The 22,611-nt window shown below is 42.9% G+C and overlaps 1 protein-coding gene across 1 annotated transcript in view; it reads right to left on the reverse strand.

The window, feature by feature from the left end:
- Nucleotides 1–22,611, reverse strand: part of SEMA3A (semaphorin 3A) — a 193,278-nt gene that overhangs the window by 122,812 nt on the left and 47,855 nt on the right. The window contains exon 2 of the mRNA XM_083738745.1: nt 4,074–4,231. Coding sequence (XP_083594871.1) covers nt 4,074–4,231 — 158 coding nt within the window. The remainder of the gene's footprint in view (nt 1–4,073; nt 4,232–22,611) is intronic.

Below are 22,611 nucleotides of genomic sequence, written 5' to 3' on the forward strand. Positions count from 1 at the left end.
GCCTTACACACATGCAGCAAATTGGGATACAGGTCTGTATCATTATCCACATTGGCTGGATGCGTGTTTCAAGAAGGAAAGGAACGGGCATCTCACACTGCCACAAAATGTGGCTTAGATGGTTTTAAAAGGATTACACAAATTCACAGAGCATAGGCATGTAGATAGCTGTTAGTCATTAAAATATTCTGCTGATTTCTTTTCCTTCTCATTCCACTTTTATCAGAATTCTGGATATTACACCATTTGCCCATTTCCACATTTACATCTATGGTATCCCATGCGCCCCAGTGTGTGGTGTATGCCTGAAAGTGCCTGTTTTGTTTATACACAGACCTTCCCCTTTCTCCAGGCTTCCAATCATCACCTCACACGCACATAAAGTACTAAGCAGGTTATTGTGTGTTGTTGGGTTGTTGTTGTTCTTTAAAAAAACCCTTCCAGCCATAGGAAGTTCTTGATGAACAGTTGCACATGCATTTGATGTACATCATTCCTGTGGCACCTGCACTGTCAAAACCCCCCCAAAAAATACTGACCAGGATTTGTGCACCATCAGCAAACACAGACTGAGGTATTTTGCAATGCATGAGGTATCTTGACTTTGCATGAAGGACCAAGTGGAATGGAAAGTTTAGGGCTGTGTGTCAAAGGATCAACTTCTGGTTTGATGCATGGTATCAAAAGAGCAGCACTAGCGGGGGAAGGAGAGAGAGAGCCCTCTCCCTGCAGAACAACAATTCCAACACGGGGAAGTTAACACATGGCTTCCTCCCCCCAATGCCTTCTAGCTTTTACAAACTTAACACATCCTTGTACCATCCCATCTGTTGCATGAGAGATAAAAGGTAAAGGTATAGGGACCCCTGACCATTAGGTCCAGTCGTGACTGACTCTGGGGTTGCGGCACTCATCTCGCTTTATTGGCCGAGGGAGCCGACGTACAGCTTCCGGGTCATGTGGCCAGCATGACTAAGCTGCTTCTGGAGAACCAGAGCAGCACACGGAAATGCCGTTTACCTTCCTGCTGGAGTGGTACCTATTTATCTACTTGCACTTTGACGTGCTTTTGTACTGCTAGGTTGGAAGGAGCAGGGACTGAGCAACGGGAGCTCACCCCGTCGCGGGGATTCGAACCGCCGACCTTCTGATCGGCAAGTCCTAGGCTCTGTGGTTTAACCCACAGCGCCACCCACTGCATGAGAGATGTACAGCCATTATTTCTGGGAGGATGGGACAGAGAAGTTGCAAGCCCATCCCATTTCATTCCAAGGGTCTTTGATACCTCAGCGGTTTCACTGTGAGATTCACAAATGACTGAGCAAGGGTGGAGAGTGAAACTGGCAAGATTATTGTTGTTGTTTCCTTAATAGTTCCTTAATAAATAACCTAGAAACAAAACCCTAGAATAGGCTTTCTGATGCTGCCCAAATCCCACTCTGGTACTAAAAAAACATGCACCGCAATTTTGTGGTCTCCTTTCCCTTTGCACTAAAGGCAAAGCAACAAAAGCAACAATCTTCCCGGAAAGAACATGTCTCAGGTGTGCCCAGCTGTGCCAAACAGGGACAAAAGTTGGTGTGGCAGTAGAAGACATTCTGAACTAGATGGAGCCTTGATTTGAACGATGCCTACAGAATCAGACCAAACCTCCACAGAAGCCTCTTTCCAACAGTTGCCAACTAGATGCAAAGAGAAAGCCCTAATCAAAGGTCCTTTGAAGGTCCTTTGTCCCCAACATCTGGTATTCTATCTATGTCCATCAGTAAACATACGCTCTGTGAATTTGTCTAACCATGATAAAAAACTACAAGTTGTACGCGAAGAGATGTGGCTCACAGCTCATGTGTGAATTTACCACCGGTTCTCACAACTTAGAAGAACAGGGTTCCTCCCCTCCCATAGCAGCATGATGTCTCTTTTTAATCATTCCAGATGTTTTCTGCATTGCACTGTGAATTCCACAGAACATCCAAATAAATAATCAGTTTCCTCTATGGTTTCCCAGCTCTGCCTTCATCTTGATCCTCAGAGAATACAGATGAATACCCTGAGTTACTTCAGAGTAAAAGACTGATGTATTTATTGCCATCATTCCTGAAAGCAAACAGGTCAAAGGTCACACCAAGTCAGAAATAACACCCCAACATTGAAACTATGCTTCTATTGTAATAAGGTTCATTTATAGATTCTGTAACTCTCTCTCACACAAACACACACATTTCAGTTCTTGACTGAAATGACATACAATTGCTGTATTTAAGCTGCATTTTAGCATAGGCTGAAGGGCTCATTAAAATATATTAAATGATGGATGTCTTTTTTATGTTAAGGGGGGGGGGATCACATATGCACCAAAGTGTACTGCTGAAACGTGCATCAGCTTCCAATTTAAATCTGCAACTTCAAGTAAAAGCCAGGTCTTCCATCATAAGAAAAGTGCTCTCTACCCATCCATCATGTGTCTATTAGTGCCCCATCGATTATGGTTTATTAACAGAAGGAACATATTACATGGAAGTGCCTGGTGTCAAGGAAGGGAGAAATGGAACGAGGGCTCATGATCCCTTTACGTAATCTGCTCTTTTCATCACCCTGGTCTTGTGTAATAAGGAATATTTAGAAGAGGGTTCTCAAAAATTAGCTGTTTTAAGCCAAGAGGTTGCAGTTTTCTTGAGCTAATCCTAATATTAAGGCTTCTGAATAGACATGCATATAGGATTGCACTGTAGGGCCAAATTCTTAAGCATACTACAGTGAAAGCCCCATTGTACTCACCCATGGGATTTACTTCCAAATAAACATATTGTGCTGTGGGGCTACTGACAATATTTTTGCATTCTGGAGGTTCCAAATGAGGGCCACAACAATTGAAAACGGCTTCCTTGCCACACACAAAATCTCCAGGAATGGAACTGATATGCTGACTAATGCATGCTGGATACCCATGTGTCACGGATACTTTAGCTGAGATTCCAGCATTATAGGGGGTTGGAATAGATGACCCTAGGGGCACCTTCCAACTCTAAGATTCTGTGAACATGATTAGCAACTTGTGCAACTATTAAAGCCACAAGAATGATCCACTAGTCTGAGAATCAGCCCTTGTCATTCATATTTTGTTTAGCAGATGCTCCAAACGAGGGCTAAGCCAATGAGGCAGGCGTAGGCAAACTCCAGATGTTTGGGACTACAATTCCCATTATCCCTGACCACCGGAGTTTGCCTATGCCTACAATAAGGATGGTAAAATAGATTGTTTAGCTGTGACTGATACCTGATAGTCATACAAGTGGTTCACAAGATGGCCAGACATCTTTGGAATTATTTAACTAAAGAGAAGACACACCTGTGTCTACTATTGAGCAGGAAAACTCCCAATGTATACCTGCTCTATCACTTCAGTTCCTTCTGGCCAAGCATGAAGATGAAGAATAACAATGAGGAAGCTATACAGATGAGATCCCCCGCCCCCCAAAAAAGGAGGAACAGGTAAGCAATTTGTCATTCTGCTGTGAGATATATTTGCACAAATTCATATTTAGGATCCAGGTAGGGTGATTTGGGGAGAGGTGGAAGGAGACTAGGCTGGCATATGGCTTATCCACACAGGTACATAGGGAGGTCAGAAAAGATCAAAAAGATAATATTTTTATGCTCTACTATATACAAAGAACAATGTTGCCATCACACATTTCCTTTGCCCTGTGTATCATGCCAGCGGTTGTACACGGGAGTTGGGCGTCCAAGGCAAGAATCACTTACTTCAAAAATCAGTGTTTAATTCTAGGCTTCATGAATGTATTCACAGATATGGAAATCTTTTTCCTAGTTGCTGGCGTGTGGGAGCTGACTGTAGTTACTCACCATTGAGGGAAATGCACTCTGAGGACTCGGAGGCACTTCCATCCATTCTTAATTTATAGGTTGTATGCAGAAGAAATCTGCCCCTCCAGCTGTTTTAGAATACAGCTCAACCCCAGCCAGCAAATAGTCATGTTCCACAACATCTGGAGGGCACCATTTTGGGAAAGGCTGTAATATAGCTAGATCAAACCTAACTTGAAAAGTACCTTTTGATATTCCTTGATGTTGACTAGGTTGAAAGAAAATATGTGATCCTTTGCTCCAACGAAGAGTCTACTTCGCTCCTCATCCAAAAGGAAAGTGTGGTAACTGGAACTATTGATCAGTCCATGGAAAGTGATTATATTGTTGGATTCATACATTTCTGCAGGATGAAAGACAAGAAACTTTCAATTAATTTGATGAACAAAGACCTTATCTCTAATCTAAACAATCTTTATTTTAGCAGACTTTGTCAGAATATTGATGTTACTATGGAACGGTGATGCTTGATACTGCTTTAGCTTTTAATTCATTATTTTATTTACATCTTGCATTTTCTACTACGTTGTCTTATAATCTGTGGCAAACTTGACACTACCCGCACCCGCAGGTCTCTTGCGCTCCATTCTACATCGTTGTTGCAGCAACCCCTGAAGCATCAGTGCCCACTGCGGCCGAACTGGTCGTGCTACCCTAAAAGAGCTCTCTTGTTATATTCCAAACCACGTGGGGTATCTCAATAGGAAGGCAGACAGAAATTAACTACAGTACTCCCACTACCACTTAAAGCACGTGGTTTCCTCAAAATAATCCAGAACTGTGCTTTGGTCCCCAAAGAGCTTAAGAAATTGGTCCCCAGCAACCATAACAAAGTACAGTTCCCAGGATGCTTTGGGAAAAGTCATGTGCTTTAAATGCATAGTGTGCATGTCACCTATGTTGTCCATTCACACAAGTAATGCATGAGAAGAGTTTGTGGATTTCAACTCAGATACCCCCAGCCTGAGGGACATGGGTGGCTCTATGAGTTAAACCACAGAGCCTAGGACTTGCCAATCAGAAGGTTGGTGGTTTGAATCCCTGAGACGGGGTGAGCTCCTGTTGCCCGGTCCCTGCTGCTGCCAACCTAGCAGTTCGAAAGCACATCAAAGTGCAAGTAGATAAACAGGTACCGCTCCGGCGGGAAGGTAAACAGCGTTTCCGTGCACTACTCTGGTTCACCAGAAGCGGCTTAGTCATGCTGGCCACATGACCCGGAAGCTGTACACCAGCTCCCTCGGCCAATAAAGCGAGATGAGCACCACAACCCCAGAGTCATCCACAACTGGACCTAATGGTCAGGGGTCCTTTTACCTGTACCTTTACCCACAGCCCAACGCCCCTGCTATTGGAGGCAGCCAGGACAGACCTTGGCAATAATCCACCCTGTGCAAGGCTAACATTTGATGCCCGGCCCTTGCAGTGCTGGCTTAAGTCAGACTCTGAGAAGGAGAGGCAAGGCTCTCCTAGAGGCTCCTTACCTCCTTTCCAAAGCCCGGTAAGCACTTGTCTGGCTTTGGGAAGGAGGCCAAAGAACTCTCGGGCCCTGTCAGAGCCTTCACACCTCCTTCATGAAGCGCTTACTGGGCTTTGAGAAGGCGCCCTCGGCTGTGTGCCAAGGGTGGCTGCACTGCTAGCAGTACCCTAAACCCACCTTTGGGGGCAGTATGAGTCTGAGAACCAGTTGCAGGGATTCCACAGTGGGACAGCTCTGCTGCTATCTCACAGGCATCTGTTTGGCCCCTGTGAGAAGGAGATGCTGGTCTAGATGGGCGCTAGATGGCCTGATCCAGCAGAGCTCTTCTATTTCTCACCATGGGGTTTTAGTCATCTTTCAGCTTTTACATTTTTAAAAAAATAGCTCTTCAATCAATGCCTGTTAGAATACCCATGAAAGGCAACTGAAGAGCACAGCAATGCCACAGTTTCAATCAATGCAAATTCAATCAAGTTCAGTCCACTTCCATAAATTAATTAGTTTCAATGCATTGTATTATCTAATCTTGATTTTTTTTAGCACCACGAGGACACAAGCAATACCAAGAGAAAACTCAAATGCTAATGATAAGACAAGTTTGGGGACAAACAAATATGGCCTTTTTAAACCATGCTAAGTTTATAACAGAACCAAACCAGGCAAGAGCCCCAAATTATGAATGCCTTTAAAGAATCACGGGACTTATTGTTGATCTTCTAGGATCTCGTTTTAAGGATGGAGGCATGCTGTGAACATGACTTGTACAAACATTGCCCACCTGTTCACAAAATCATTCACGGACTTCCTCCATGCTTTCCCCAATTATTTCTCCTAGTGACTGTAACTGTACTCCAGCATTTGCTGTAATTAGACAAGGGTCGTTTCTGGAAGAACAGTTTGAATATCATTTCCCTCCATGTAGCATTCTTTTGACATGTTGAGAAAAGAAACCGCTGAAAAGGAGGCTAAAGAATTAAAAATGGAGACTCATAAGCTGAGCATTAAAATTAGAGACTTTGGACCAAACTAGACACGGTAATAAAATCATCTCTTAAAATTTTCTGCAAACAAAAATTTCCTCCCCAGGGGAGGGGGGGGAGGGTGATAAGGATTAAAACTCCATCCCACAGTTTAGTATTTTTCATAGAGGAAATGGTATGTGATGGAGGGAAGGTTGAATACTCAAGGACAGGCTTCCTCAACCTCAGCCCTTCAGATGATTTGAGAGACTACAGTTCCCATCATCCCTGACCACTGGTCCTGCCAGCTAGGGATGATGGGAGTTGTAGGACAAAAACATCTGGAGGGCCAAGTTTGAGGAAGCCTGCTCAAGGTGGTATTCAGCTAAGTTTTACTCAGCGTAGACTCATTGAACATGATGAAGTTATGTCCACTGATGTAAACAGGTCTACTCTGAGTAAAATCTAGCTGAATACCAGCCCCCTTCTCCTCCCCATCCCAATTGCTGCTTCAGATATTGTCAGATCTACTGAAATGGAACAAAAATGGCTGCAAGAAAGATTTATGCAACTCAATATTTACAAGACGAGTGATTTAAAGAGTTTCAGGATTTGTCTGCTTTGAATGAAATCGCTTTCTGCTGATAACTTTCTGTTTTTGTTCTCCGGTGATCTAGTTTGACAAAAATGTAAGCTGTACACAAATCCCACTACTTATTAACATAATTAAATTCCTTCTTGTCTTAAATGAGAATTGGATTTGGTCCAAACATATTACTGTAGTTGATCAAGAAAAACAGCAGCAGATATTAGGTGCATAAGTTAAAACTTGCTTGTGACCTAAACAGGCAGGTTGTGCCAGTTGCACTCATTTCTCCATCCTCCCTGCTTTGCTTCTGGCACTTTTCCTCATTGTTATGTTTCTTCTACTATTAGATAAAGGATCAGTCAAGAAATACCATTATGCAATCACAACAGGGTTTTTACTAAATTGCTTCTGATACTTTCTCACTCAAATATTTCCTCCTTCAATTCCCAGGCTTTTGTTTTGCTGGCAGTTTATCCAGTGGGCCGTTCCTTACTACCTGCAGAACCTTAACTTCATTAGCATGCTATTTTGCCTGACAATTAGCATGCTAATGAATTAGATTCTGTAGGTGTAAATTGGACCACTTCTCTGGCCATTTCCTTAGCTCAAAGGTATGAAGACCCTGCAGGGGACACAGAGGTGTAAAGTCTATTTCTTCCTCCTCCACTCTTTCTCTTTCAACATCTTAGAGGTGAAAACATTCTTGGATGCTTGCAAGATAAGACCTCAGTCATCTCACAGTGGCTGCTGGAAGCTTTTGCCTCTTACTATGATTAATGGTTAAAGACTCTACAAATGCTGTACGCTCTAGTCTGCAATAACTGGTACTGAGCTTGCTATAGAAGCAGGGCATGTTGGTAAGATAACCATAATAGGTTTTATTTAAGAAAGGAGTATGACAAGGCTGTATATTGTCTCCCTGCTTATTTAACTTATATGCAGAATTCATCATGTGAAAGCCTGGACAGGATTAATCCCAAGCCAGAATTAAGATTGCCGGAAGAAATATCAACAACCTCAGATATGCAGATGACACAACCTTGATGGCAGAAAGTGAGGAGGAATTAAAGAACCTTTTAATGAGGCTGAAAGAGGAGAGTGCAAAATATGGTTTGAAGCTCAACATCAAAAAATGAAGATCATGGCCACTGGTCCCATCACCTCCTGGCAAATAGAAGGGGAAGAAATGGAGGCAGTAAGAGATTTTACTTTCTTGGGCTCCATGATCACTGCAGATGGTGACAGCAGCCGCGAAATTAAAAGACACCTGCTTCTTGGGAGAAAAGCAATGACAAACCTAGACAGCATATTAAAAAGTAGAGACATCACCTTGCCAACAAAGGTCCGTATAGTAAAAGCTATGGTTTTCCCAGTAGTGATGTATGGAAGTGAGAGCTGGACCATAAAGAAGGCTGATCTCTGTAGAATTGATGCTTTTGAATTCTGGTGCTGGAGGAGACTCTTGAGAGTCCCATGGACTGCAAGAAGATCACACCTATCCATTCGGAAGGAAATCAGCCCTGAGTGCTCACTGGAAGGACAGATCCTGAAGCTGAGGCTCCAATACTTTGGCCACCTCATGAGAAGAGAAGACTCCCTGGAAAAGACCCTGATGATGGGAAAGATGGAGGGCACAAGGAGAAGGGGGCGACAGAGGATGAGATGGTTGGACACTGTTCTTGAAGCTACCAGCATGAGGGAGGCAGTGGAAGACAGGAGTGCCTGGCGTGCTCTGGTCCATGGGGCCACGAAGAGTCAGACACGACTAAACGACTAAACAACAACAACAACAAGAAGAAAAAATCTTAAGGAAGTTAAGTATGGTGTTTAATTTCACAATGGACTTGGTTGTGCTCATTGCAAGAGAGCTATATTATTATTATATTTACTATATTATTATATAATATCATCATCACCGATTGCTGTCACTTCAACTATACCAGCTATGCACATGGTACTTTACAAGAGAGAGAAAGGGAGAGAAGTGTCTCTTCAAGGCACATGAAGCCGTATCGCCTGAATGCACCTGAGGCCACCCCTTTCCTGAAGCTAAGCCAGTCTAGTCCTGGTTGTGCTTAGATGGGTGAAAGCCTTACAAAAAACAACCCTTCAGCTTTTCTATCACAATGCAGGAAACTTGGATGTGGAGATGAAGTTGGAGGTTCCCTTGTGTTCTCTAAAGGTAAAGGTAAAGGTCCAGTCGTGACTGACTCTGGGGTTGCGGCGCTCATCTCGCTTTACTGGCCGAGGGAGCCAGCGTACAGCTTCCGGGTCATGTGGCCAGCATGACTAAGCCGCTTCTGGCGAACCAGGGCAGCGCACGGAAACGCCGTTGACCTTCCCGCCAGAGTGGTACCTATTTATCTACTTGCACTTTGACGTGTTTTCGAACTACTAGGTTGGCAGGAGCAGGGACCGAACAACGGGAGCTCACCCTGTCACAGGGATTCGAACCGCCGACCTTCTGATTGGCACGTCCTAGGCTCTGTGGTTCAACCCACAGCGCCACCCGTGTCCCTTGCGCCACCTGTGTCCCTTTGTGTTCTCTAGAGAAGGCTAAAATCTTGAAAGTGGCTCAAACCCTGATAGCTGCTCCTTCCCTTTCTCCTTTCTGCACCCACTCACCCGCTGCTGTCTGCCAGGCAGGAGGCAGGTGGCAGTGGGCAGGGCACATGCATGAGGACACACACAGTCTGGATCTGCCACCCTGAGGCAACAGCCTCACCTCCTGGTCCTGTAAATGGTACGTTAGAAATTCCAAAGAGGAACACATTTTCTAGACCCTTCTGAAGGTTGGGGGATTCAAACCTCTGTACAATCTTGAAGGATAATCTCTGTATGGAAAAGCGTAAGGGGGCAAGCCACCCTTTAATTCTCCCAATTCTGATTCTGTACAGACACACAGGACAATGCATAACATTTATAACACACAGGCACAACGTGAAACAGCTAATCGACATCTACACTGAACGTGATTTTTCTTTCTTCGAAATACTTGTTCTGCTTCTATTATAAAGTCAATGGCTGCTTTCAAAATTCAACTTGCCATAGGCTAACTCAGAAGTTCCCATTTCAGTCTCTGCTCAGTCATTTCTCATGCCAATCTATATGCAATAAATAATTCAGAAATGTGTGTTTAGAGGGTGGGGAGCATGTACATAGTATATAGTAAAAACAAGAGAGAGGGGAAGCAGAATTGGCCGTATGAGACACTGATTTGAACAGCACAAGGTTTTCAGGCATATCCCAGAGATCCACAAATGTCATCAGGTCATTGTGAACTTCCACTGATAAGAATCGTATCACTGTTTAAGGAGCGAAAAGTAGCACATACCGAAGAATCTATTGAAACAAGCCAAGTTCATTCTGACCTGAACCTGAATATTTTGGTTTATGTTCTCCTCTCAACTATGACTGTTTACAATGCCAGATTAAATGTCCTAAGGACTAGGATCTTAACCTAGCCTTGAGTACATTTTACACGGAGGACCTAACTGGACATACTGGTGGCAGCCGCGTGTGCTTCGACCATGGATAAATCAAACTAGATTTAACATCAAATGGGATGCACTGTTGAATGGTCACTTTAAAATGTGAAGGTTCATTGTTATTTCACAAGTTGTGTATGTCTTTAAGGGCCAGGGCAAATAACGAGACCCGGTCTTACAGCTGTGAAACATAGCAGGGGCTGCTGAGTTGTGTTGATCAAGCTGTGTCAGCAATTGGGTACAGTGGTGCCTCGCAAGACGAAATTAATCCGTTCCGCGAGTCTCTTCGTCTTGCGGTTTTTTCTTCTTGCGAAGCATGGCTATTAGTGGCTTAACGGCTTAGCGGCTTAGTGGTTTAGCGGCTATTAACGGCTTAGCGGCTTTAAGAAAAAGGAAACAAACTCACAAGACGTTTCGTCTTGCGAAGCAAGCCCATAGGGAAATTTGTCTTGCGGAACGACTCAAAAAACGGAAAACTCTTTCGTCTTGCGCGTTTTTCATCTTGCGAGGCATTTGTCTTGCGAGGTACCACTGTATAGTATATAAGGAGCAGCACCTATCTCTCCCATTACCCTGGGGGATGGGTTGGTGGTTGCGTCTGGTTTGTTGTTGATGTATTTAGTGTATAAGGAGTTTTTTGTTATTAAAACCTTGTTTAAGTTATTTTTGAGTCCCTTTTTAATGCATGGTCTCCCCAGCAAGATCTCTGCAGCGCTACTAAACTGCAAATAGCCAACATGCACAGGTGAGGAGAGCTGAATCCTCCTCTTCAGGCACATTTATCCCAGTTTGCCAGCATGTGGGGCAGTGGGCAAGGAGAAGCCTGGAGCAACATTTGGTACCCATTCCCACTTTATACTCAAGGGCAGAAGCATGAACAAACATGGCTGGCACCATCACATCTAGTTTGAACCTCAGAACAAGGGACTAAGTTCCCTTGCCCTAGTCTTAGACCTGCACTGCTCATCTCTGCAAAATGGTTGGTCATCAACTGGAAGCGCTTGTGCTGAATGTAACAATGTCCGTCTTTCCATTTGATCTTTTAATATTTGTATTTTATTATTTTGTTGGAAGCTACCCAGAGTGGCTGGGGAAACCCAGCCAGATGGGTGGGGTATAAATAAATAAATAAATGAATTATTATTATCCTTATTATTGATCTGCCTTCATGTGAGAAAAACAAGGTGAGGCACTATGGGTAGATGAGGGGCCATGTCGATGGAAACTGCCTGAGGATGGAAGGGAGGGTAGAGAGCAGTCTAGCAAGGAGTGTGGTGGAGTCTCCTTCTTTGGAGGTCTTTAAGCAGAGGCTTGACAACCATATGTCAGGAGAGCTCTGATGGTGTTTCCTGCTTGGCAGGGGGTTGGACTCGATGGCCCTTGTGGTCTCTTCCAACTCTATGATTCTATGATTCTATGATTCTAGCAGAAGGTGCAATGGAGGAGAGAGAGAGAGAGAGATCTTGCAAATGTACTGGGGATGATGAACAACCTGTAGGCATTACCAAAATGATGACCACAGTTGGAAAACAATCACAGTGTTTTAGACAATGAGTATAGATGATGCTATTTGAATTTTAATGTGTTGTTTAAAGCAGCAGAAGAATGTGGTGCACCACCACCCGTCTGGGTGATTATTAGAAGTTTATCATAAGGGTGAGGAGGAGCCCTTGGATTTTATGCCTCAGGCACCAAATCTCCTTGGATCAGCCCTGAATTCAGATGAGTAGAATCAGATGGCAAAGTGGGTGGGTGCCTATAGAAAGAATAAGCAGCACAGTGGCTCATGTGATCCTCTACAACGTTGCGTATAAATGCGAAGGGCACACAGCCAGATTTGCATGTTGAGAAATGATGTTGTCGAGGGATCCAAATCACTTATCTATTTAGTGCCTAAAATGGCCAGGGGCTGTTAAATATGACACACAGCCAAAAAATCGACAAGACACAGAGCGTACAGGCAAGTGGATCAGTCAGGGTGAGCAAGGGTGTGTTTTAAGTACAGCAAAATGCTCAAGCCATTTACCCACCCACTTAACTCTCAACCACTGTGCAACCCAGCGGTGGCTCTAGGGATGCTCAACTGGTACGGTCGCATCGGGGACAGAGCTTCTGGGGTGCTACAGCATAACCACTATTATGTCCAATAGAAGGTGAGAGGTGCGGGGAGCACTGGACTTGAGCATTGCACAGGGCACCCCTGAAATCTGAGACACCAAGGGCCGCCATTGGTGCAACCTCACTGTTGTTTCTTAACAGCTCTGCAGCGACTCCACCCATCTTGGGCTGTATATACTGAGCTACCCTGTTTCCCCAAAAATAAGACAGTGTCTTATATTCATTTTTGCTCCCAAAGATGCGCTAGGTCTTATTTTCAGGAGTTGTCTTATTTTTCATGAAAAAGAATACGGTACACATTTATTGTCTAATTGTGAGTCAGCCAGACTCCATCAGGGCAGAGTGAGCAGCAGGTGGCAGCTTGTCTTGGCGGCGGCGCAGGATCTCTGATTTAAAGAGACCTCACACTGCCTGAACAGTTCCGGCTGCGCTGCGGCCAATCAGTGAGCTGCGTGGCGGTGCCTGCCGCTACAGTCCAGAGGAGTCAGATTTCTTACGGTAGCTTCGGGGGCCTTATATTCCATGGAGGCCTTATGTTCGGGGGAGGCCTTATTATCAGGGAGGTCTTATTTTTGGTGGAGGCAAAACTGTAAGTAGGTCTTATTTTCGGGGGATGTCTTACTTTCGGCAAAAGACGGTACCAAGCACGAGCAATTCTGTGTCCCTGAAGTCAAAGTCAGGCACACATTTAATAAGCTCCCTGCTTTAAAGAAGCAAACACATTAAAGAGTTTTAAGTCAGACATGGGGAACAAGTGGCCACCCCAAAATGGCCAATGGAGCTGTAGCCCAACCCCTTGGGGAGGACTGCAGGTTCCCCACCCTTGGTCTGAAACACTGAGCAAATGATATATAAAAAAGGTAATTCCTAATACTGAGCAGGATAATTAATGTCCCTGAAGTACATATGTTGGAATCGTTCTGGAATCTTAATCAGACCCTCCCAGCTGAACAGTTGCTTGACTTTTCATGACTTTGGAGGTGATTTTTTTTTTATTGACCTCAGAAATCTATGTGTCTTGCAAGTGATGATTTGCTTCAAATACATATATTTATGTGAGAGGACTGGGATGAAACACACGTGCTCAGCAACCCTTAGGAGTCCATACAATGACAGCAGCCACCACTCATCTTGTCTGTAGGTAAATCACTATCCTCAATAAACCAGCTGGCCTAGATGGCCAATGTCCAGGTTCTCTCCCAGGAGTATAAGTCTGTGACTTCGCCCCCACTCCATGACCTTCCTATCAGCGCCATTTCCTAGGTTGGAGTCTGGTTCAGCCATCCCTATTCTGCTCTCTGATCACATATCCAGCACATTGAGAAAGTGTCATTTTTAATTATCTTGAAGGCCAGCTGAAATTTACATCTTCCAAGTCTCCTGATAACTTCTATATATTCTCAGTTACAGCAGAATTTGGATGAATGTCAGTAGTGGAGAGACCGACAGCATGGGCTCAGTCCAGAGGAGGGCTTTGCAAGCAGCCTGCTCTGCTCTGGTAATACACTTGACTTGAAATGCACAAAAGAACAGGGAATTTTTGCTCTGAGTCACAGACCTACGCAGAACTGAGCAAGATGCCAAGTTTCAAGCAATGAGACCCAGCTCGGTTCTCTGTTAAGACAAGGCTGGAGCATAGGCCATCAAGGAAAACCAATTCTGTGACAGGGTGCAAACTGGAATCAGGGATGAAAGACAGTTAATGTAATAGCTTGTGGGCTTGGGGAGGTTTTGCTCCACATACTGCTTAACCACAGACTTCCTGTGTTTTGCACATCATGGCTTTTAAAGAGGCTTTGGCTGAAACCAACTTTTGCTTTCCTTTTTAAGCCTGTTTGTGATCAGCATTCATCAGGCTACAGGCACATCAAATGCTGGCAGCATCTAGAGGTGGACCCCTGTTTTCCCACATGCATGTCTGATGGACAAAACATATGACAGACAGACTGACATGATTCCTCTGTTGTTGGACTGCAACACTTTACAGACTCCCAAGAGAGTACGACTTGAATTGTTTGGTCGCTTTTCTACAGTGAAACATTACAACCATCACCCTGAAAATGGGAAACTACCATGCGCTTGGGTTAGCCTTCTGTGCTCTACTCTCTTAATGGTAATCCATAAACAGACCCCTGTGTTGCAATATAGACAAGCTGAACAATATAACACAACACAATGGCCAATAACAATGGCACTAAACACTATTTATAGACTAATACAAATGATCAGAAATTACAACCAAAGTCTCTAAACCTTCACCAGTTGCGGTAGAATAATTCAAAAGTTCCATATATACATAATCTGTCATCAAATATCGCCAGAACAGAGTTTCCGGATAACTAATCTGTTTCGTTCAATGCTGATCAGTGACTACAGTACCATATGAGCACTGATCCACAGCATATTTCTACAGCGTTTGTATTTGTTTACATGTAAGATTGGCTTGTTAAGAAATTGAACTGCATCCTTCTCATATTAATTCTTACAAGTCTGACTGATGAAGAATTGATCAAGATTGGCTGATGAAGCATTTGTACCTGAAAAGGCTTAGGGGACCACGCTGCTTCATTTGCAAGAGGGGCATGTCCCATGGTGTCTTCCTAAAATTCTGTTACTTTTCACACTGTTATGTACTGAAGTTCTCACCCTGGGCCAGCAGAGGGATACTGTAGATAGTTATGCAAATAAGGGATCGAAAGTGACGTTCAGTGATTGGATAGTTTTAGAAAATTGTTACAGTTACGTTGTACTGGAGCTCTATATAAGCAGGCTGACTGAACCCTTCAGTTCAGTTCTGTTCCAGCTTACAAATAAAGAGCTGCTTTGGAGAAATCACTGCATCGTCTGCTGTGTCTACCCACAACTTAACACACACCATATTTTTTGTCCCTCCAGATGGCAATAATGCATGACAGAACAACTAATAAAATAAAATGATGGTTGAGGATAAATGCACCACTAATGCACTATCACTGTGAAAAGCAACATCAGCAAAAAACACACCACAGAGATCACAGAGTGAACGTTTTCTGACAAGTTTTGTGCAATATATTTTCATATTCTCTCAAGAAAGGTGTTGTGAAAATAAATAAATAAGATGTGGCTGCATGGTTAAGGAAGCCAGAAGTCCAGATTTTCAACCTTGGTGTTCTGCAATTTCACATGTGGCACATAGAAGATCTAATTAATTGCACAAGTGTGGGAAGTGTGGCTCAGCTGAGTTTCTTCCTTTCAGTGTTAGAAGTTGAGCTGTGAAAGCTAGGAGCTGTGAAAGCTAGGCACCTAAAACATAAGTTATGGGTGGAACAATGGAATGGCTGGGTGCACTTTTTAATAACAAGAATACAAAGCTGAAAATCAATGAGCTGCAGCTAAAATCTTATGTTCATTTTTCACATGGTCTAGTCGTTCCTCTGCCCACCCCCTATATTCTTAAGAGGGTCTATTCTCCAGTCTTCGAAGAGTAGCTGGAAGTGGGGAGGCAGAAAAAGGTCCTCCTTTTCTTCCACCCTGCAGTTTTAATTGGAAATCTTAGGCGTGGTACTGCACCCAAAACTCAGAAACTGCTCTCCCTAATGAAATTCCCTGTTGCAAAATGCATCTAGAACAAGGGGAGTTTTGAACACTGCTTCCTTCAGTGCATCTACATAGCACATGATGCAACCCTTGAGGGGTTTCCCACTGGCCAGTTGCTCCATTTGATGAAGTCGTAAATGAGAAGTCAGTCTTCTCCACTTACCACTGCTGCCTTGGGGAAAAAAAATGTATTTCCACTGCAATGTTCTGATTCTAAACGGACATTCATTTAATCTATGTTTCCATCAGACAACCAAAGGACTGAAGGGATTTTTTGAAACTCAGCCAAAATTTTCCACCCGCTGGGATAATTGCCTCTTGGCCCTTCCAGCAAAGTTCAAATTCAAATCTCCCACTGGTAGAAAAGCAACCTTTGTAAAATTTTCTTCCCTTTACAAAAATGAAAAATCATTTTTTAAAAAAATCAGTGAACCAAATCTCAATGAAGTAAAGTACAAAGGCATTACTTAATATTAGACTTTGGTCAATGTTACGATCACTTCTACAAGAATGCCCTGGGAATTGATGACTAACCAACCAGCTTCTTTTACAGTAGTTGGAATTTTAAAAATACACATCCAATTTCTTGCTGTTGTGTCGGAACCTTAAGTATTACTTCACCAAGAAATCTAGGTTTCGCTCAGCAACTATACCCACGAATACTTATCAGTCTTATTATGTTCAGAGGCCTAGGGACTGCCATCAGTGATCCATAATATTATTCCTATTACAGTATTCAATCATTAATTTCATTTATTTGTCTAAAACTGGCACCACTTTTATCACACAGCATATGGTAAAACAATATTCAATATTTATGAAAGTCTGAGCATCTCCTAGCTTCTAGTCTTCATAGCTGTGCTGGAAATGTGCGTGTGTGTGGTTTCTGTTAAACTCTTTAAAAATACATTTAGTTTTTCAGCATAATTCTGCCCCACCCCTCAAACTGCCCATCTACATTGATTTATGACCTGCCTAACCAGGCATCTACGACCCAATCTTTTATTTTCAAAACTGTGGCTTTTAAAAAACAACATCAAATGCTGTAAAGCAAAATGGTGTAAGCAAAATATAGATGGGTGAAAGTTTTATGTATTCATTCATTCATTCATTCATTCCATATTGTAATATTTATAAGCAGTTAGCAGGGAGTTCCACATACCCACGTATATATATTGAATGAGAGTGTAGATGTTAAACCTGTGTACACAAAGGCATCACTGTGGCAAGATTCCTCCCTCTTCTGTGTATTTCTTAACAAAACTCATTGGCACATAATTCCTGTTGACACTCCATGCAAACATAAATCCCAAATACAGATGGATTACATCTGCAAGAAGAACTGAAAATCACGAGTGAGTCAGTGTTTTCCTGTAATACCAAAGAAATACTTAGGGATTAAATGGCTCCCTGGAAGAATTTCCCAGATACCAAACAAAATATTTTTCTGCAATTCTCTTTTACTAACATTTTATGAAAGGTAAGACCAGAATACAGTGTAGTTACTTCCTGGGCAAATCTAACATTCTCTATTTTACAAGTTTAAACAATCCTTTTAAAATATAGATTGGTACAGTGCTTTTAAAAATACTTTAGAAGTAATCCTCATGCCCTCCCTCAATTATACGACTCCTGTCTAACTCTCCAGCAGGCGGTATCCAAATCATTAAGGTTCTCTCATGATTGATGAAAAGATAAGAATGTATATGTACATAACTGAAGACTAGAAAATGGGATACTTTTACATCAGATACATTGAAAACACACCCTTGTAGCAAATGCCAAACACTCCGGCAAAATGCCAGTCAGGCACGTACTGAAATGTTTCCTTCTCACATGGAGCCAGCCTTGGATTAAGAAGGACTCAGAAGATTTGGGCTGCAGTCACATGACAGTTTGTTCCATTTTATTGACATTGCCCCAACTGTTAATAGCTGCATTATATTTGCACCCTCACACACTGTAAAAGCCACTTCCAGAAATATAGAGAGAAACATAGTGCAAGTTTAGACCTCATTTGTGTGTTATTTGCTCCGCAGAAGTACAGGGTTTATGAGCTCAGGGATCTCAAGCAATTGCTTTAGGGGCAGATTTGAGAGGAGACACTATTTCCCTGCCTCCCGGCCTGTTTCTCTGTGTCATCTGCAGAATGAGCATGTGTGAGTGTCATCTTGGGTCTTCACCTCAGGTGGCTATGGGGCAGAAGCATTTTTCAACGAAGTTGCTTCAAGCCTCAATCTCCGACAGCTCAAAAACAAAGAAAAAGAAGAAAAGGATTTGCACTGCAATGTCTAATCTGGTCTGCTATGATGCGTGTGTCATGCCTTTTACACAGGTGGCCAACACAATACTCAGGAAAAAAGAGAAAAGCAGACCGCCGCCAGTTCAGTGGACTGGTCACAGCCATCAACAATGCATTGAAGCAATTGTCATAGGCATGAAAAGAGCAGCTCAGTAATGGAATGCGGCGTGAATAAATGCCTATTCCAAAAGTTGCAATTGAAATTTTGGTGGCCGTTTCCCTCAAAATATCAATCTCACCGAGGTCTAGACAAGGCCCATAGGGCTCACAAGCGCCAGCAAGGCACGCTTCTTTCTCTACAGAATTTCCTGCCAGCTTGCCATTTTAAAAGGAGAGCTTAAGAGCATAGTCTGGATAGTGCATCCACCAAAAGAATTTAATAGGAAATTTGTGGTTACTGCTCTGAAAGCAGGCATGCTGATACACAAGGGCAGTGCTTTCCCATTTTGGTAATCCATACGGCTGCTTGGAATAAGGCACATGCCACTTGCACCCAGCCATATCCAGCAACATGAGCACACCAGCAACTCAGGCCTCCTTGATATGCTGCTGGCACACTTGCACACATCTGGGACAAGAGCCTGGGAGATGGGAATCATGCAAATGGAAATGCTCCCATGGCTTTTCCTGGATGACTGAAGATATTCGCTCGGTCACAGAAAGCTGTTCAATACAGATTGTAACTCAAAAAGATGCTACAGAAAGACAGGGACGGATTTAGGTTTGATGAGGCACTAAGCTACTGAAGGTAACGGGGCCCTTTATATGTCCAGCTGTCCTTTGTTAACAACAAATTGTTGCTGGTTTTTTGTGTGTGTGTTGAATATGGGTAAAAAGGACCCCTGACAGTTAAGTCCAGTCACCGGAGTGGTACCTATTTATCTACTTGCACTTTGACGTGCTTTTGGACTGCTAGGTGGGCAGGAGCTGGGACCAAGCAACGGGAACTCACCCCATTGCAGGGATTTGAACCACCGACCTTCCGATTGGCAAGCCCTAGGCTCAGTGGTTTAGACCACAGCACCACCATCGTCCCTGTTGAATATATGCTATATGGTAATTTATGGACCTAATAGGTATCTAAAGCCATTTGCACATAACAAAATATGTATTTTATCAAAGTAATTGTTGAACTGAAAAACAATTGGAAATCCCCGTCGCGGGGATTCAAACTGATGACCTTCTGATTGGCAAGCCCAAGGCTCAGTGGTTTAACCCACAGCACCACCCACGTCCCGTGAAGTAAAAGAATAACTTCACAACAATGAGCAGATCTCAGAAACATGGCAGACTACTTCCTAGACTTCCTGTGGATAAGGAAAGCCCAGCTGAGGACATCATGGAGTTTTCAGAAAGTGTGGGCATCAAGGAAGACTTCAGAATGAAGACCTAAAAACATTTCAACCCAAATTCTAAATTCTTCAGAACTGTGACTAACACATCCACAGTAATGCTATGCTTTGGATAATTTGCTAATGACCATGAGTAAGTAAAATGCAATCATTCACTTACACAATATTTTAATTTAACTCTTGTCTACTTTTTTCAACCCATGGATTCACAAACCCTTGGCTAGGTCTGTCGCGCTTTAAACAAAAACCTAAACATCACACAGAATCTCATTAAAACATTACATATTATATGCGTTTTTTCCCACCTCTGCTTCCACAAGAGCAGGGGGTCAGCAACCTTTTTCAGCCATGGGCTGGACTATATTTTGAAAAAAAGAAAGAAAGAACGAATTCCTATGTCCCACAAATAACCCAGAGATGCATTTTAAATAAAAGGACACATTCTACTCATGTAAAAACATGCCGTTTCCCGGACTGTCCGTGGGCCAGATTGAGAAGGCGATTGGGCCGCATCCGGACCATGGGCCTTAGGTTGCCTGCCCCTGCACAAGAGCATCTGCTACTGTTTCAAATTACAGTGGTGCTTCGCAAGACGAAATTAATTCATTCTGCGAGTTTTTTCGTCTTGCGATTTTTTCGTCTTGCGAAGCACGGACTTTGGAAAAGCTTCAAAAATCACCAAAGTCTTCAAAAACCTCAAAAAAGGCTACCACACCGCGTGCTATGAGTTGCTCCTCGAAGTGAATGCACGGTTTTAAGAAAAAGGAAACAAACTTGCAAGACGTTTCCGTCTTGCGAAGCAAGCCCATAGGGAAATCCGTCTTGCGAAGCAACTCAAAAAACGAAAAACTCGTTTTGCGAGTTTTTCATCTTACGAGGCATTCGTCTTGCGAGGTACCACTGTACACAACTGGTCTTAGCATTAGCACTAAAACAGCTTCATGGTCACGAGGAGCTGCTTCTTCAAAAAAAAAAAAAAACAGACGCTACCTTCGGGTCCTTATTGGATTACTAGAAGTAGGATGTTTATATTACAAAAAATAGCCACATAGCCGCTGCTACTAACAAGGGAGGAAATTATATTTAAACTCATTTTATTTCAGTCAGTGTATATTCTGGTACTTGGATCAGTTCTCCTGAGAGATCAGCTAGGCGCAACAACCCTCCTCCTGAAGGAGCCCATTTTTCATATTTGCAAAATAAGTTTTAAAACACTATATATTCTGTGTGTGTGCGTGCACGCACACACTCAATGAACACGAGCAGTCTTGTTAACAACAATAATGACGATGTTGCCGTTCTTCACATGATTTAGTGACACTGTAAAAACAAGTCTGATTTAATTTAATGCAAAAGAAATATTTTGATGCAGAGCAGTCTGCAAGTGTGTGGAAATAACAGATGGAGCACTTAAGGAATTGACCAGAAGAACTGAAAGGAGAAATAATTCATGAGCAGTGCAAAAATACCGCAATCAGGTTTATTGCTTCAAATCTATTATTCTAATTTTGCATTTTGTCTTATTCTGCTCACTCTTTATTCCACCCCTCCTTTCGCAGGTTCTACCTCCTTTTCTCCTAATCAATTTCACTAGAATCACGGAGTGTAACTTTGCTGAGGTCAGATCAGTCAAATCCTGTCTGCTGAAACTGTCCCAGAGGGTTTTGGGGAAATAAAAATTGGGGGAAGGGTATACATGGGAAGCCAGGGGTGGGGAGGAAAAGGGGAGAACAGACTAGGTTCACACCAAAATAAAAAAAATAAAAAGATTAATACCTTTATATTTTGCTTCATATCTCGGGTTCTACAAATGCTAGAATCTAACTCTTTATTTTTAAACGAAAAAAAGGAAATAAATATTCTTTTGGGGAGTAATTGCCCCCTTAGCCTCTCCACTCCTACAGGTGTCCACACATTTGCAAACCCCTATGCTGTTTGGAGGAAAGGTAAATTGTAATAAATGCTAATAATATTGAAGGACGATGTTTAAGTGATTGCTTTTAGTGAGCCCCTTGAAGGAGAAGCAAACATCTGTAGATCAATTTAGTTGGTGGATTAGACATTTCAAAGCTCACGGTTACAGATAACAATGTCAATACTAGAACAAAAATAGTAAGCTTCATTTAAAGCCAGGATGGGGACCCCTTCTCAGGGCAATGGCCATGTTGACCTATGAGGACCCCGTGTGGGGGCCTCATACCAATGTGTGTGTGGTTGAAATGTAAAAGCAGGCGTGATCTTGTGCAGATTTTAATAATAATAATAATAATAATAATAATAATAATAATAATAATAATAAACATATCTTATCTGTAACATTTTAAACAAGTTGAAGTCACTTGTTCCCTCTAAATGTGGTACAGGAGTACCAGGGATGGCAACTTGAATAAAATATGGAGGTAAGCCCCGCCCCATAAAATCAATCACATGACATGGCACACACACAATGCCCATCAACTTTGGGGGAGGGAAGCCCCCTGAAATATTTGGGGGGGGGGGCAAAGGGACCTTGGCACCTTGGAGATGGCTCCTGTGAGGAGTACTGACTACAGATGAGAGCTAGAATATTTTTGCTGCTCTAATTGTAGAAGTGACCTTACAGATGCTTTACTTACTGGGTGAATTATAGTTTTTCCTCTTTAGTACCCATAGTCACAGGGACATGGGTGGGGCTGTGGTCTAAACCACTGAGCCTAGGGCTTGCCGATTGGAAGGTCGGCGTTTTGAATCCTGGCGATGGGGTGAGCTCCCATTGTTTGGTACTAGCTCCTACCAACCTAGCAGTTCTGTTGTACTGTTTTAGTGTTGTTAGCCGCCCTGAGCCCAGCTTCGGCTGGGGAGGGCGGGATATAAATAAAATGT

The sequence above is a fragment of the Podarcis gaigeae genome, assembly GCF_964106915.1.
Source record: "Podarcis gaigeae genome assembly, chromosome: 5".
Taxonomy (NCBI): Eukaryota; Metazoa; Chordata; class Lepidosauria; order Squamata; family Lacertidae; genus Podarcis; species Podarcis gaigeae.